This window comes from Ambystoma mexicanum, chromosome 14 (assembly GCF_040938575.1).
Source record: "Ambystoma mexicanum isolate Mex_15411 chromosome 14, UKY_AmexF1_1, whole genome shotgun sequence".
Taxonomy (NCBI): Eukaryota; Metazoa; Chordata; class Amphibia; order Caudata; family Ambystomatidae; genus Ambystoma; species Ambystoma mexicanum.
In genome coordinates, this window is record NC_090940.1 from 646,990,287 (window position 1) to 647,007,859 (window position 17,573).

The 17,573-nt window shown below is 48.4% G+C and overlaps 1 protein-coding gene across 1 annotated transcript in view; it reads left to right on the forward strand.

Annotated features, from left to right (window-relative positions):
- The first annotated feature begins 1,950 nt into the window (after positions 1 to 1,950).
- ADSS1 (adenylosuccinate synthase 1) overlaps positions 1,951 to 17,573 on the forward strand; it is a 220,677-nt gene continuing 205,054 nt past the window's right edge. Inside the window, exon 1 of the mRNA XM_069638146.1 lies at positions 1,951 to 2,208. Within this exon, the coding sequence (XP_069494247.1) occupies positions 2,035 to 2,208 (174 nt within the window). The 5' untranslated portion in view covers positions 1,951 to 2,034. The remainder of the gene's footprint in view (positions 2,209 to 17,573) is intronic.

Consider the following 17,573-nt stretch of genomic DNA (forward strand, 5'->3'; position numbering starts at 1 on the left):
GACTAGCTAGCCCCCAGTCCCAACAGTTCCGACATCAGTTTAGCCCCAGGTCTTTTCCAGACCTAGCAACTCCCCTGCCCCTCTCCCACCGTGTCTGAAGTTAGCGCGTCTCCCAACATTTGAAGGGTTAGCCCGCCTACATTTTAGCCTAGGTGCACCCCTCTATGTGTACACTTGCATTTTGTTAGGCAGAGAGGTGAGGGAAGCCTTTCCCCGAAGCTGCTGGTGTTAAAGTTTTACTCTGTTCAGAAAAATGTACTTGAACAAACGCAGTAAAACTTTAAAGCTGCTACTTTCAAGGAAGACTTCCATCTCCTCTCTGCAAATTGTGCTTTAAAATATACTATTTTATAGTTGGTCCCCACACCAGACAATGGGGGCAGGGGGGTAGAACACTGGCGGCGGAGCCTCCAAGTTTGGCCCACACATTTTCTGGAGTGGCCCCTCCCATCACCACTTAGCTTCCCCCCTAGGACTCGTTGCGCCCCCGGGTCTGATTTCGAGGATGTTAGTTGTCTGTTAGACGTCCGGAAGGTTTAGAATTCATCTGAATTCTGGCATAGCGCTGGGCATCCCCCCAGAGCTTCGTTCTTCACCCTGCCAAGCCATTACCCAGGGTGGCTTTATTGCTGTCCCATTGGGAGCCGAGCTGGACCTCACTGATGAGGCCCAACAAGGTCGAAACGTGTCTGGGTTTGCTTATGGACGGGACATGCCTTAGAAGGGCAGCCTGGACTGCTCCCATTGGTTGCAGTACCTTACTGGTTTGCATACTGACTACCCTTTTGCAGTGGTGCAGGCTGACCAAAAAACTGTGGTGAGCAAGGTTTCTCAGAGCGATGCCAGGGGTTATGGTTAATCACTTTTTTTTGGTTACAGTTTCCATGAAAGGACAGTGGGTTGGAGTACCACTCACATGTCATTCTCAGTGGTCAGTGCCTGTGAAAGCTCGGCAGGGCTGGGGCAGAGTATGTCACATGGCGGGCTCACTGAATAGTTTGTCAATTAGATGAGTAGGGTTGGTACAGAATCCATCGCGTGTTACGATCAATTTGTACTGCCTCTAAAGGGCAGTCGGGCTGGGATCGAGTCAGTCACATGTCAGTAAAGTGCTTCTGAAAGGCTGTTAGTGCTGGTTTTACAGGAAGCCGACACGTGACTGGGCCCTACCCAGAGGTCAAAGTGGGAGGGAACTAAAGGGTACAACGTTCCCTTACTTCGCAGGGAAATCGGTCATAGTTCGCTTACTTTCTGTGACCTGCAGTACCGTTCCAGGATGGTAGCAGTAACAGTTGCCCTGCTGGGGATTTGCACCAATGCTCCGGTTTAAGAATCCTGTGCCAGACGACATTGTGCTGTCTCACAAGTGCTGGCTATGCTTTGTTTATTTAAACGGACTGCTTGTGAATGACGCCTATTGCCAGGCAGTCGTGCAGTAATCTGGGAATTGCTGTAGGCCCATGGAGCTTGCTTAGGCACAGAGGTGTTTGTAGGTAATGGGAGGGGCGGGCGTATCAGTGGCGTGAATGGTGGGTGAGGGGAAGGCTACATAAAGCTGCATGCTAAGGGGGCAATAACACACTAATGGTGGTCATGTAAATCTATACTTTTTCACAGTGTTTTCTTTACTCTTGCAAGACTTTTGTAAATCACAGCTTTTTGGGGGGGAGGGGAGGAAAGGAAGGACTCAGGTAGGGAGTTTGAATTGAGGGTGGGGGCTGGGGGTGGTAATGACTGTATGGGGGATTGAATGGAGCAGAAAAGAGGTGCGGGGCAGAAAAGGGGGCGGTACCGATTGCACACTTCAACCACTGGCCCTGCCGTTGTTTTATCCCTCTGCCTGGCCAGGGAGGGAGTGAGTTACTGATATGCCCAGCCAAAAGGGACTGGCCGTCTGTCACCTCCCACGACTGCTCTCCAGAGCGCACACACGTGACACCAGGAGCAGGGGCTGTTCTATATTTGGTTCTTCAGTGCCCAGGCTCTGGCAGGAGTAGGCAGTGCAGCGGGAGCTCGCAGCACCCCAGAAGCAGCATGGCAGCCCCCCGCTCCGCCAACGACCGGCCCAGTCCCGGGGGCTGCAAGAGGCCCCGCCTGGAGCAGGGCAACAAGGTCACGGTGGTGCTTGGAGCCCAGTGGGGCGACGAGGGCAAAGGCAAGGTGGTGGATATGCTGTCCACCGAGGCGGACGTGGTGTGCCGGTGCCAGGTACGTGTTGGGACGGGTGCTGCCAGGCGGTGGGCACAGGGCATGGGGCCGCCAGGCGTGTGTGCTGGGCATGATCCCCCCTCGCCCCCACCCTACAGACTTGGAAGTGTTCGGGTAGGACATGGCATAGACATACCCAGAATTGTGACCGCCATAGGAGTAAGTGATGGAGGCAAGTGCAGTATCCAGGAGTAAGTGATGGAGGCGAGTGCAGTGTCTAGGAGTAAGTGATGGAGGTGAGTGCAGTATCCAAGAGTAAGTGATGGAGGCGAGCACAGTGTCCACGAATAAGTGATGGAGGCGAGTGAAGTGTCCAGGAGTAAGTGATGGAGGTGAGTGCAGTATCCAGGAGTAAGTGATGGAGGCGAGCACAGTGTCCAGGAGTAAGTGATGGAGGCGAGTGAAGTATCCAGGAGTAAGTGATGGAGGTGAGTGCAGTATCCAGGAGTGATGGAGGCGAGTGCAGTATCCAGGAGTAAGTGATGGAGGTGAGTGCAGTATCTAAGAGTAAGTGATGGAGGCGAGCACAGTGTCCAGGAGTAAGTGATGGAGGCGAGTGAAGTGTCCAGGAGTAAGTGATGGAGGCGAGTGCAGTGTCCAGGAGTAAGTGATGGAGGTGAGTGCAGTATCCATGGGCAAGCGATGGAGACAAGTGCAGTATCTAGGAGGAAGTGATGGAGGCAAGTGAATTATCCAGGAGTAAGTGATGGAGGCGAGTACAGTATCCAGGAGTAAGTGATGGAGACGAGTGCAGTATCCAGGAGGAAGTGATGGAGGCAAGTGCAGTATCCATGAACAAGCGATGGAGGCAAGTGCAGTATCCAAGAGTAAGTGATGGAGGCGAGCAAAGTGTCCAGGAGTAAGTGATGGAGGCGAGTGAAGTATCCAGGAGTAAGTGAGGAGGTGAGTGCAGTGTCCAGGAGTAAGTGATGGAGGTGAGTGCAGTATCCAGGAGGAAGTGATGGAGGCGAGTGCAGTATCCATGAGCAAGTGATGGAGGCAAGTGCATTATCCAGGAGTAAGTGATGGAGGCGAGTGCAGTATCCATGAGCAAGCGATGGAGACGAGTGCAGTATCTAGGAGGAAGTGATGGAGGCAAGTGAATTATCCAGGAGTAAGTGATGGAGGCGAGTACAGTATCCAGGAGTAAGTGATGGAGACGAGTGCAGTATCCATGAACAAGCGATGGAGGCAAGTGCATTATCCAGGAGTAAGTGATGGAGGCGAGTGCAGTATCATGAGCAAGCGATGGAGGCGAGTGCAGTATCCAGGAGGAAGTGATGGAGGCGAGTGCAGTATCCAGGAGCAAGTGATGGAGACGAGTGCAGTATCAAGGAGGAAAGGATGAAGGCGAGTGCAGTATCCATGAGCAAGTGATGGAGGCGAGTGCAGTATCCAGGAGTAAGTTATGGAGGCGAGTGCAGTATCCAGGAGTGATGGAGGCGAGTGCAGTATCCAGGAGTAAGCGATGGAGGCGAATGCAGTATCCTGGAGTAAGCGATGGAGGAAAGTGCAGTATACAGGAGTAAGTGATGGAGGCGAGTGCAGTATCCAGGAGTAATCGATGGATGCGAGTGCAGTATCCAGGAGTAAGTGATGGAGCTGAGTGCAGTATCCAGGAGTAAGCGATGGAGCTGATTGCAGTATCCAGGAGTAAGCGATGGAGGTGAGTGCAGTATCCAGGCTTAAGTGATGGAGACGAGCAGTATCCAGGAGTAAGTGATGGAGGTGAGTGCAGTATCCAGGAGTAAGCGATGGAGCTGAGTTCAGTATCCAGGCTTAAGTGATGGAGGCGAGCAGTATCCAGGAGTAAGCGATGGAGCTGAGTGCAGTATCCAGGAGTAAGCGATGGAGCTGAGTGCAGTATACAGGAGTAAGCGATGGAGCTGAGTGCAGTACCCAGGCTTAAGTGATGGAGGCGAGCAGTATCCAGGAGTAAGCGATGGAGCTGAGTGCAGTATCCAGGAGTAAGCGATGGAGCTGAGTGCAGTATCCAGGAGTAAGCGATGGAGCTGAGTGCAGTACCCAGGCTTAAGTGATGGAGGCGAGCAGTATCCAGGAGTAAGTGATGGAGCTGAGTGCAGTATCCAGGAGTAAGCGATGGAGCTGAGTGCAGTATCCAGGAGTAAGCGATGGAGCTGAGTGCAGTACCCAGGCTTAAGTGACGGAGGCGTGCAGTATCCAGGAGTAAGTGATGGGCCTCCATCGAGGCTCTATCGGCCACAGGGACTTTGTTTTGCAGCACAATGAAGACCGCGTGTACGCGCTATGGACACATGTTACTACCATGGCTCCTGCTAATGTTATCTTGTTGGATTTGCGCTCTTTCAATTTACACATCTAAAGTAATACTGCGAATGAATTCAGTATGTTCCGAAAATATGCACAATCGCCGAATTGTGTACAGACAAACAGCCGCAATGACACCAGGTGCATGACGTGGCGATGGTGTGTGGAGCGGCGTATTAAGGAGTGCTGAGCCATGTGTGAGTCCAGCAAGCTCTGCTGTGAGCAGTGACGATATCGGATCATTATTAATGTAAAGGTCGCCCTGTCCTTCAGAAATGGCCGACTGGCAGCCAAATATTTCCTGTAATTATTCAAACGGGAGCAGGCTAGGCTCATGGAGCTCAGCCGATGCCGTGCAGCATAGCCACAGGCACACACGGCACACGTTCTGCTGTAGGGTGCAGACTTGCCATGTACTGTGTAGGCTGGCACCAGCACAGCACCTACCACTACACACACAAGGTGCAGGAAGGCTTGTGCTGGGGCGACACCAGTGCAAACTGCTTATCCTGGGTTTTTAGGGGAGGTACTTCAACACATTAAGCAGTTTGTGCTGTGCAAGTGGTCATTAACACGCACGCACGTCTGAGTGTGTACTGTATAGGGAGACACCAGCACAGCCGGACAGGCATCATCACACACATTCGTATGTGTGCTGTGCAGACAGGCTATAGCACACACCGCTGGCATTTTGCTCTTGTAAAGTGATGTGTGTAATGGGCTGCTCCCTCGGGATCACAGGGTCAAGGCTACACTTTGGCGTTCGGAAGAGACTGCCACTTGAAGGGCCTTGGGCTATTAATATCCCCGCCTTGTCCTTCAGGCCAGTGTCTGATGCAGGCCAGTGTCTGATCCAGGGCTGGGTGGGGATTACAGCAGCTTAACTGCCTGTGCGCAGCCTAAGCACTGCTACGTATTTGAAGGGGGACTTAGGGTTGGACCAGGTAATGATGTTACGTATTCATATAGCGCTTCCTGTTGGTTTTCTCCTGCTTCTAAGCGCTGCCACATTATTTGTTATTACCCAATTTAATGCTATTCATTGTATCGATCACTGCTGAGCCGTGAACTTGGGTGCAAGTAAAGTGGTGTGGGTGTTGCTGAAAGTTTAACTGCAGGTGAGTGTGTGATTTGTTGTAGCGGTAGATGGTATGCTTGGTGTTGCTAATGGGTAAGATGAATTTATTGGTGCTGCCCAGCTGTAATTTCAGGTACACCTGACCTCATGCGGAAAATCTTCAAATCCACTGTCCAAGCCTTGGTCCTCTCCCACCTGGAGGGTGGCAATGCCCTTTTGGAAGGCCTACCCTGGCACTTTTTGCCCCGGACGGAACACTAGAATGTGCCCCGCCCACCCCACCTCCCATACTCTCCCGTGACAGGCACGGCAAACCCCCTTCTCTATATCAATGAATCATTGCTATACAAATGCAGCTGGTTTCTTTACATTGCAATTCAAGTAATTTACAGAACAGATTCTAATATGAAAACACAGCTGTTGCTGACCAAGTAAATCGTTCTTCTGCCGGGGTTTGAGGGCCCACTGACCACTGGCCCTGTGTTGCAGGCGTTCTGTGTGTACCACCTCACTTGTTTTTCGCAAGGGGGAATGATAGCCTAACCATAGGAATTACTTTCTGATAGAAGGTTATCATTCCAAGATGGACATTCTGGTACACTCCTTTTTTACTCTTTCAAAATAATTTTGAAAGTAGGAAAGGCAATAATTAGCACCAATGAGTGTTCCTGTGTGCTTTGCATTAAATGATGAGAGCATTTCAGGAATATAACAGGGATCAGAGATTTCTATATTTGATAGACAAGTGTGTGATAAAAGGGTTGTATGTGTGAATCTCTAAGTACATACCAGACACATGGCTTGGTGCTCACCTCACGTTCACAACACACACCCTAACATTAAAATGTTTGTAGCCATGAAAAATACATACTCATTCGGACAGCTTGCATTTTTGGATGCAAGTATAAAATGGCTGCTACATCAGCCACTTAAATGGGATACAATGGGCCTCATTACGACCCTGGCGGAGTGGGTTTACGCCAGCGGTATTCGCGGCGGACCCGTCCGCCCCACTACGAGTTCCCGTAGCGCCATGGAGCGTTTTCCGCCTGGTTTTTCCGGGCGGAGAAATCCATGGCGCTACGGGACCTTGTTGTTAATTACGCCACCGTATTTTACGGTGGCGTAATTAACGCCTTCCCCACTCCCATTATACCCTATGGGGCAAAAATGGGAATGGGGAAGGGTAAAATGGGGAATGGGGATTTACCGCCCCGCCAACCTCGGAATGGGGCGGTAAATCCGCCAACCCCCATGGCGCTATCGGCAGCTTTCCGCCGTGCTCCATGGTGCATTTGGCGCCACGATTTCCGCCAGGGTCGTAATGAGGGCCAATGGCTCTTTTCCTTCTTGTTTCTGCAGAATTTTAGAGGAAGGAAGGGCTGGGTCTCAGTGTGAGCATACCCCACCCCCAATACAGAAACATCGTTAGGGAGTTATATCTATAGACAGTGTGAGAAACCTGAAGGTGTCTCACCCGCTAGTCCCCAGGGATCTGTCATCCAGGTGGCCAGGAAACAGCCATCGCTATTGGATCCAGTTCCTGGTGGTGGACCAGTGCGGGAGGATCACCTGGATGGGGGGTCTTTGGGGAGTGGAAGTGTGACACCGACATGTGAGACACAGTACCCCCTTTCTTGTGACACCTTTTCCCCATTCTATTATGTAGGATATTTAGAAACTCTATCCTCCCGCTTTTCCAACACAAACACTTTCTCACACTGTGAAAGACAACAGACTAACACCAGAGCCGTTTACCTGACATGTTCCAACACAAAGGTCAGGCAGAGTCTGGCAATTGCTGATAACTGCACACACCTGACTGCCCTTTCCCTTCCCCTTAGGGATAAAAGGTAGAGCACGAGAGCACACTCTGAGCAAGGCTGAACGCACCAGGAGGCAGCTATTGGAGGGCGCAAGTTCAAACGGAGGAGAAAGGCGGCGAGACCTGAAAGGACGTCAAGGAGGGAGATGCACTTGCCCTTTTCAACCAGACTTGTGAAGCCTACGACAACCAAAACATAAGACTGAGAATCAAAGCTGGTGAATGGTGTGACGGATGTCAGCGGTACAAGGAACCCACCTGCACTGATAGCCGGGGCAGGGAGACACGTTTGACATTGTGGTACCGCCTTGTCCCGTACTAAAAACCTGGGGAAGGGAGACGTGGCCATAAGATCCTGACTTATCATTTTGTGAACACTTCTTTCTTTTCTGGTGAACATTATCCCACACCATTTTGTATCAAATAGCGGTAAGGATTGGCAATAGGTTTTTTAGTATAGGCCCTTTTTTTTTTACTAGACGCCACTAGCACTGTATTATTATTATTTGATGGTCGCAGCTTGCTCCCATCTTAGATTTTGGTTTAGATTAGGTGTTTATCGCACCCATTTTACAGTTTAATAAACACCCTTGAACTGTGATTACTTGTGTGGGTCTTACTGTCATACCATGCCTTCCTTACAACAGGAAAGGATCCCCTGCAAGAGACACACAATAATGCACAGAAAGCATACACAGAAATGATTCTGCCTCTTACAAACTTTAGCATAACCAGTAATAAGCTGATGAAGCATTTTAAACAAAACTGGATTTTAATACATGGTAAAGGGTATACTCTTCCTCAGCCACTACCTCCTCACCATTGCGCAGGCCTCGTGGGTTATATCTGCAAAAAGAGCAGGCCCCAGCTTTAACTAACAGAGCTGTCATTAGCATCTCTTATTAGTGCTGGCCTGCAGCTAGTGAAAACCATGGTGTGGCAGTTTAGGAGGGGCGTTTGGCCTAGTGGATGTACAACTTGAGGCAACTTTTTTGATTGCTTTATGTGTTTAGGTGTGGGCACCGTATGGCATACCCGTCAGAGCCACATACACAAAAAGTTCCAGTGTGCTATTGTGTGGACATGGGACGCATCAGACAAAAACATGCATATGTGCTGTTACATACAGGAGCACCACATTGATGCCATAATGCGACAGGGCACTGTCTTGTGCAGCGCACAAATCCTTGCTGCACAAATGTCACAGCATTGATTTGCCAAGGACTACTGTCTGCATGGTGACATACAATGAACCCTGCTTTTCTAATCAAGGTGCCAAGTCACTTTGAGGTGCCATCTGGTGTGCGTGCTAGGCAGTGGCTGGCTTGTTAATAAAATGAAAAGAGCTTTGATGCCGAGCGGATACATTTAGTCCAAGTCCCAAAGCAGCCACTAGAATTAGAATTAATTTACAAAAAAAAAGTTTTGGTGTGTCAAATAAAAAGACACAAAAATCAAGAACATAGTTTAAAGCTTTTTCTGTGTGGTATTTTAATTCTCTTTGAAGAATGCATGGGTTTGGTCAGCTGACTGATACTTCTGCTGGTCTGGTGAATAAAAATTCCCCATGTTCAGTTTTTATGGCTGAAATGTTAAGCACATACTGTGTAAAAACAATGGCTTGTTAAATGAGCCATCACTTATAAATTACCCCCACTTTAAAGTCTCTGTCAACACAAAGGGCAAGGGGCACAGTTTGTGTGTCTCCAGAGCTTCCCAGAGTCTGCTTTCACAATATGCATTCCTTTGTTTTTAACAAAGGAATACTTAACTTTTTCTCTGGCAGCTCAGAGGCAGCAGTCTGGGCAGGCCCCTCCTGCTGTAACCCCCTGAGCTATTTAGGTGTGCTCCCCTGGCAGTCTCCCACTTCGCCCACCTCAGCAAACGGGTCTGCGGGCACCCGTGAGATGTGTCCTGCATGCAGCAGCATGACTCATCAAAGGTCTCTGCAAATTCGACCACATCACCCGACCCTCATCAAACTGCACTTGCTCCCTCTGTGCGCCTATATCATCCTCAAATCCTGTTGCAACATCTATAAGGCTGTCACCCTGAAGTCCCCAAAGTACCTCACCAAGAAACTCAGCACCTCTGGAGGCATACGATCCACAAGGAATAAGGAAATCTGAAGACTTTAACTCCGCCGGTGCAGGAAGGAAAACAACGGAAGACAGGTCTTCTCTGTCTATGCCCCAAGAATCTAGAATCTGCTACCAATCAACATCCGACTCGACCCTTGCTTCTACAGTTCAGCAAGGAATTCAAGACCCTCCTCTTCAAGGAACGTGTCACCCCTATCACTTATATCCACACACCCTCCACTCCCACCCTACCTCAACCTGGGTGATATGATCTGCACTGTTTTCTCCTCTGGTTGCTTGTAGATCCCTTGCTGCCAAGTGCTCGCCTTCCCCTGTTGTTAACTCCCCGCTCCCATTTTCTCTGCTTCCCTCACTGTGTCCTTCCACCTATGATTCTAAAGCGCTCTGTTGCTTCCCGAAGCCAGGTCCACATTTAATAAATACCCTAATAATAATAATATACATATGCCTGTGGTTGCAGGTGGCATTGTAATTGATGTAGGTGGAAGAGGTTCTTCAGTAATGTTACTTTTTAATTTATTTATGTATGTATAGGTATCACCGTTGCTCATGACGTTAATGTAGGCGCAGGTGCGGCTGCAGGTGAGGTGTATTCGCAGAGGTCTGCACAGGCAGCACTGCAGCTGGCTTTGTGAGGGTGGATATTGGTAAGCTCCAAACTAAAAAATATTCATTAGTGTAGGTACAGGTGTGGGGTTTATTACATATGTATGAATACGCTGGACACATAACAATATACAGTCCTTAAAATGTCCACTTATCTAAGAGTCTGAGGCTGCGCTCGTTAATATGAGTCCATTGAAGGCATACATGAATGGATATACCGCCTCTCTCGACAGTTTAGCCCAATCGGAACAAGAAGGACCCCCTTAAGGGGATTTCCCTTGGTAATAACTGAGATTGCTGCACCTAAGGCAATGGGTCAGAAGTCTCACCAAGAAAGGTTTCCAAGATGTCATTGCGAGTATGCTTGAAATGAAGATCCTAAAACCGAACATAGAAACGGGCTCAAACGACATTGGCAATCTATTTGCAACCTTAACTCATAATGATAGTAAAGCATTCGGGTACATAATTAATAAACATCTTACTAAAGTCGAAACATCTCCGATGAATCCCTTATCAGACAGTACCTGGTTGGTATTCCTAAGGCGCTCTTTCTTTAGCAGTTTGCCTACTCCTAATATTATCATCGAGCGTCATCGGATACATTCAACCATCAATATTGATGACACCATTGTAGAATCCCAGGGGTAAAGATATTAAACAACTCTAGGGCACCTGGCCCAGACAGGCTTTCACATGCTGCGATGAAAGCCTATCTGGTGTGTGGCTGCCGGTTATGAGGAACCTACACAGATGGCCAAACATGTTCCAGGCGGGTTTTTGTTAAAGCTGCTCCACACTACGGACACTCACTCATACAGCAACTGCAGGAGGCAGGGCTCCTCGTTACGCCGCCTTCATAGACGGCCGTTCAGCATTTCACACAGTCAATAGAAGTAGGCTCTGGTCCAAACGTATACACTTGGGCAATCCCATTGGGACTTCACCCTGATATACCAGTAGTATTAAACACTGCTGTGCCTGGAAGTATGGGTGACATGTCCAAGGAAATCTCACCTAATACTGTTTTCAAGCAAGGGTGCGTACTTGCAATTTTGGATTCCATTGTGAGGGGACGCTTATCGTGGAGTTCCATTTTGGCTTACGCCATTTGCTTATGACAAATTAAAAATAGTTTACTCTTTCTGTCCTTTTCCTTCCGAATTCGACAAATTCATCAACGCAGTGGAAAAGACAGCTGTCGGACGAAATTCAAGATTCAACTGACCCTTTTGGCCTTGGAAGGCAGCACCAGTCCTCGGCCCTTACAGTAGGGAGAGTGGGGGGCGGTCATTGTAGGATGCTTTTTCCCACCCATTCCCTTTCTCACACGGTTGACAAATGTGGGCCCGGCTTGGCCGAAAAATGGATCGCACATAATAAGGTAATGGAAATCATTGAGATGTACCCTTTCTTAGGTGTAATATTTGCCACATGACAGATGGAACTTAAATATCAAGAATATAGTTGCACGAAGCTCAAATAATAAAAATCGCAAAATTAGGGATTTTGTATGTCGACATGGTCGATTCAACTACGCAGGATCACTATTAATTTACAAACAAAGCCTTATACCATTTATTTTATGCAGTATGGAAACCAATTGTGCCGCTAAGCTAGAGTGGTTGGATACGTTTCAGGGTAAGGGTGCTTGGTTTACCGAATGCTCTCGCCAACCGAGCAAACGATTTGTATCTGGCATGACCTCTTTAAGCACTTTAGTTAAATTAAGAGGTATGCCTCTTATTCTAAAATTGATTACCAATAGGGAGCATTCTCTGAACACATTTCTGGTGCACATAATTAGTATTGAAAAGTGTACAATTTCTAGCATGTCTATCAGTGACTTAATGTATTTATTTATTTAGTGTGCATTTGTAAGGCGCTTATACATCAAGTAAATTGTGTTTCAAAGCGCCCACAGGGCAACAGGCAGGGAACATGGGAATGAAAGGCAAATATAAAAATGAAAGTTGAGGGGGTCCTACTAGGCCTTGTGAGCATTCAGTACGTGCAAGTGCAGAAAGAGAGAAGTGATGAGGGAGTGGGGGAAGTGCTAGGGAGGGAGCAGCTGTAAGTGCCTGGGTAGAATGGTCAGCTGCCGATAAATAAGTGTGGGCCTGTGATGGCATAGGCGGGAGGGTGCCAAGGCAAAGTGCTGGGAGGGGTGAAGGCTGTAGGTGATTAGGTGTGGGAGGTCAGGACCCAGGAGGACGCATATGGACCCTGGTCACCAATCTCAGCAACTGTGGGAATGGGCAGAGATGGGAGGAAGGGAAGGAGGAGGTGAAAAGGAAAGTCTTGTCCATAGGAGGGAGCCTGCTGAGGAAAGAGATCGGCCACCAGCTTGCTGTTTGGCGAAGCGTTTAACACACAGAGAGTTGGTGCCGGAGGAATGTGAAGATCAGGAGGGAGAGTATTTAGTGAGAGCAAGTTGCAGATAGCGTAGTCCCCCGCCCCAGACAGCCTTGTGGATGATGCAGAGGGATTTGAGTTTGATCCTTGCAGCAACCGGGAGCCTGTGGAGAGTTTTTAGAGATGGAGAGATGCAGTCCCTGGGCTTGAGGCCAAGGATAAGTCGTGCAGCCTTATTCTGGATTAGCTGGAGGGGTCATAGGGAAGAAGAGTTTAGGTTAAGCGTTAAGCAAAGGGCTATTACAGTAGTCTAGCCTAGAGAGAACCAGTGCCCTAGAGACATTGAGCATCTGGCGTAAAGTGAGGAAAACAAAGAATTTCTTTTAGGAGGTTGAGTTTAAAGTGGGACTTCTAGGCAAGGTTCTGAATGTGGGGGATGAAGGAAAGAGAGGATTCGAAGATGCCAATTGCAGTAGACAGAAAGACAACGGGATGCATACAATATGGTATGAATAAAAAAAAGAACTTGGGGGAAAAACATGGGGACATTTCCCAGAATATACTAGAAATTGAGAAACGTAAAAACATACAAGCAATGATAACTATAACCCATACGAATGGTCAACCTCAGCAATACTAAGTTAAACTCCCTTACTTTGAACTTCGGCGTACATTTCATTTGCTACTGTGAGGAACCTGAGGGCATCCTCACTTCTTTTCCCTCTGTATCCTCCTCATGGGGGCCAGGGAAAGGCCATTGCTCTTGGATCTTTACCCTGGGGGTGGATATGCGAGAGAGGATCACCTGGGGGAGGAGACTTGGGGAGTGAGGAGAGGACGTCCTTAGTTGAGACATGGTATCCCCCATTTCCTTTTCATAACAAACCCTCTATCCCTAAAGCCTTAATAGGCTATTGTCAGCCCTTTCCCTGTTCTTCCCTTAAAACATTCCCCAAGAAACATCAGTTTGGCACTGGGACGAGGAAGGGACCAGCTAGAGAAACACAGCCTCATTTCATTAATGCACACGCATACAGGCCTCAGTGATGTTCTAAAACGAAGAAGAGGACAGCAAGAGTAAGGCAGGACCACTGCTTCAACAGTGAGCGGGCTAGTCTTTTTTGGACCAATCATGGTGGGGAAAACTTTAAAAGCCAGAACAATTGTGTAAATGGAGTCAGCTGTGGAAGCAACGCTACGGACTGCTGGGTGCAAACAAACCTTTCTGGAACAACGATATGGCAAGCGGAGCACTCAAGACCCTTTGGAAGAAGCAGAGTTAATGCAGCGGGAAGCGAAGCTGAAGGACGATGGAGGCCGTTGCAGTCCGCCAGAGGGAGACTGGCGTCACCAAGCAAAGCAGTCATGTGAGTCCCGAGCTGTAGGAGGAGCATCAGTGGGTGAGCGAAGCCACAGAGAGCCGCTGCTTGGAGAATAAGCAAAGTACCGCACGGGAAGACAGAACTCATGGCGGAAGAGGACCTCGCAGGAAAGCCGTTAGCTCCGACCAGTGAGTGTACCAAGAAGGGGGAACTAAGGGCTGGTAGGCGAATGTTCAAAGCAAGCAATGAACATTGATTTAAGCAGAAGCGTGCATTTCTATAAATACCAATTTGAGTGAAAGCAAGTATAAGCACTTTTGCAAATCTGCCTGATACAAAGAACTGTATTAAAAGAGAAACCAAGCACTGGCAAATGCCACAAGAGTCAAAGGAACTGTATGTTATGAGACAACAAGCATTGGCAAGAGCCAAGAGAATACAAGGAAGTGTAACAAGTGTATGGTTGCCAACCAAGCCACGGTACAGTATCAGGTGAGTGTGACACAGGTGAATAAATCAAGCAGCACTGTCAAGTTGAAGCAGTGGCCTAGTCTTAATAGAAAAGCACCAAGTAAGGGGTTTCGGTTGGTGCACCTCTAATGGGTGGACCGTGTGATCCGACAACTATGCCTACACCGAGTGCACCCCTGCATGGAAAAGCCACTGAAAGCACCCACAAAGAAGCCTGGGTTTGAACTGCAACAAACTCGCATGTGTTTTGAAGTCAAGAGACTGAACTACTTATGTGAACTAGTGAAAAGTAACAATGTCAGAAGATCTGGGAAGTGTCCCAAGGAATTGTGTTGTTTTGAAAAGCTGGAAGATTTGAACTCTTGGGGAAGGGAACCCCCATATCTTGTGAACTATTTTCAACTTGGGGAAGGCAAAGTTAATTACAAGCCAAGAGCTGGAAGAAGCTCTGAACTTTATTTTGAACACTACTTATTTGATGCTGACATCCCTACACATTGTATGCAGTTAGACATGAGGGCAAGTATAGGTTTTGGACACAGACAGATATTTGTTTTGGACTTCCTGACACAGACTATCCTTAGTTTTCTTTAGGTTGGGAAATCCCCCCTTAGCATAGGGAAAGTTAGGCCTTACTCCATCCTGCATTTTGAGTTAACAATGCTTTGTAGACCAAACTTGATTCTGTTGTCTGTGTCTGCTTCTTGATGCCTTCACACTGAGAATGGATCTTCTCCCTTGTTTAGTGGTATTGGGTTCCAGATTTGGAACTGGGAAGGATAAGCGTAATTGCCGAATATATAATCATGTCGATAAATTGGAAACAACACAGAATCTTTTAACAGAATGCAATGAATTAGTCGGACTCTGCTAAAGAAATCATCACACATTGAGATGTGGTTTGCTGATGTGGGCAGGGCACTTATAGGGAACCGGGACCCAAGCGAGGCTTGCAAGGCAAGCCCGCGTTGTTCTAGGGCTAAGCTGACTGCGCTTGCACGGAAGGCAGGACACTCCCAGGGAGCCGGTGGCCACGAGCAAACGCGGTTGCCACAGACGTCATCGGGGGTAAACCATGACAGGACCCGCCGGTCCCGTTGACCCCGCTTCCTCACCCAGGTAAAGACCAGGAGCCCCAGTTAAAGGCCAGGAGCCCCAGGCTTCCAGGCATGCTTGAGAAAGAATTAACAAACCAAACGAGGGGCATGGACAATACTACAGGGCTCCCCGGTACGATTACATGCTGGGTAGCCCTTCCAGTTCACCAGAAACTGGAGCACCCCATGTCGGATACGTGAATCGCAAATCTCCTGTACTTCAAACTCAGGGGTTCCCTGTACACTAATAGAGGCAGGGCAGGAACAGGAGCAACCATAAGTGTCTGACTCATATGGTTTCAAAAGGAAAACGTGCAACACAGGGTGAATCCGCCAAGCCGAGGGTAGTTGCAAGCTGAATGCCACTGGTGACAAACGCTTGGTGTTCTTAAAGGGCCCAAAATAGCATGGTGCGAGTTTGGTGGGCAGATTATGGACAGGGAGATTATTTGAGGACAACCAAACCATGTCCCCAACCCGAAGCATAGGCTCGGGAGAACAGCTCTTGTCAGCCTGTGCTTTCAGGTGCTCACGTGCCTCCGCAAGGGTACCAGCTACCAGAGTATGTTGATTCTGGATGGAAGTCACCAGTTGGTGGGCAGATGGAATGACGCTGGGCAATACAGGGCGAAAAGGCAGCAGCTAAGGGTGGTGTCCGGAGGAACAGTAAAAAGGGCTGAGACTAGTGGCTGCTTGTACTGAGTTCTTATACGCCACCTCTGCAACATCCATATGGGCCAACCAATTGTTGTCCTGTATGGCATTAGCGAAGCACAGTAAGTACTGCTCCAGTGTTTGGTTAGTCCACTCTGTCTGGCCGTTGGTCTGGGGGTGATAGCCCGAGCTCATTGCTCGTTGAATGCCAAGACTGGTACACTTCTGGTTCGAAAAAGACGAGATAAACTGGGAGACGTGATCAGACAATATTTTCTCTGGTTATCCATGGAGACGATACACCTCATGAAGAAATCCGCAAGCCACCTGGAGAATACCAGGAATCGTTGGGAAGGGGACGGAGTGAGCCTTCTTAGTGAAACAGTCCACAATCACCATGATACAAGAATGTCCTTCAGATTGTAGGAGATTGACAATGAAATCAGTGGTGATGGTGTGCCAGGGATAAAGTGGCACCACAGTGGGTTGTAGCAGACCCAAGGGTCTTTTCCTCTGGATCTTGGTTTGTGCCCAAACGGGACAGGACTCCACGTATTGTCTCACTTGACTAGCCCATCCTGGCCACCAGAACTGTCTAGCAATCAATTCCTGGATGGCCTTCACTCCATGGTGTCCACTAATCTTGGAATCATGAAAACCATCCAGAATCGCGGTCTGAAGGTTGGCAGAAGGAATGTATAATCAATTCCAAAAGAACACCAATCCATTGCATTCACTCACATGAGGCCAACCCAACACCCCTGATCTGGTCGAATCAGCCAAGGTATCTTGCAGGATAGACCATAGGTGGGGAGAGAATGTGAGCAAGAAATGTTTCGGAGCGATCAGCAGGACATCCATATCGCCTCTTTCAACATAATTCTCCAAGGAGCGAGACAATGCGCCAGCCTTTAGATTCTGAGCTCTGGATATATAGGTGATTACAAAATCGCAATGAGAAAAGAAGAAGGCCAATCGAGCCTGTCGAGATGTATGGCACTGTAGCTAAAGTAGGTACTGCAAATTCTTATGATCAATGTGTACTTCTACAGGAAACCTCCCTCCCAGCAGGTCATTTCTCCACTCTTCAAACGCTGCTTTTATGGCCAGGAGTTCTTTCTCGATTATTGCATAGTTCCGTTCACTCAAGGAATGTTTGCGAGTATAATATGCAATAGTGTGTTAAATTCAAGAACCTGGATCCTTTTGTAGCAGCACTGCTCCAATGGTGAAATCGGATGCATCCGCTTCAACAATAAACAGTGTCTCATCATTAGGATGCCAAAGGATAGGTGCTGTCACACCTGAAGGGGTATCTGCAACCACCCTCTAACCACGGAAGCCGAAGAGAGTACGACCCTCCCACCTGCACGGGTTTGTGATGCGTATAAACAGGTCACCACGAAACAGCCAATTAAGGGAAGAGGGTTAGGGAGAGGTTGTGGATAGGTAGAGGGAGATTAGGATTACCGGAAAGAGGGTCCGGAATGCATAAATGGATGGGCATGGGGAAATACAGGGAAAATACCATACTGTATATGTGCAAATACCAGACAGTCTACAGCC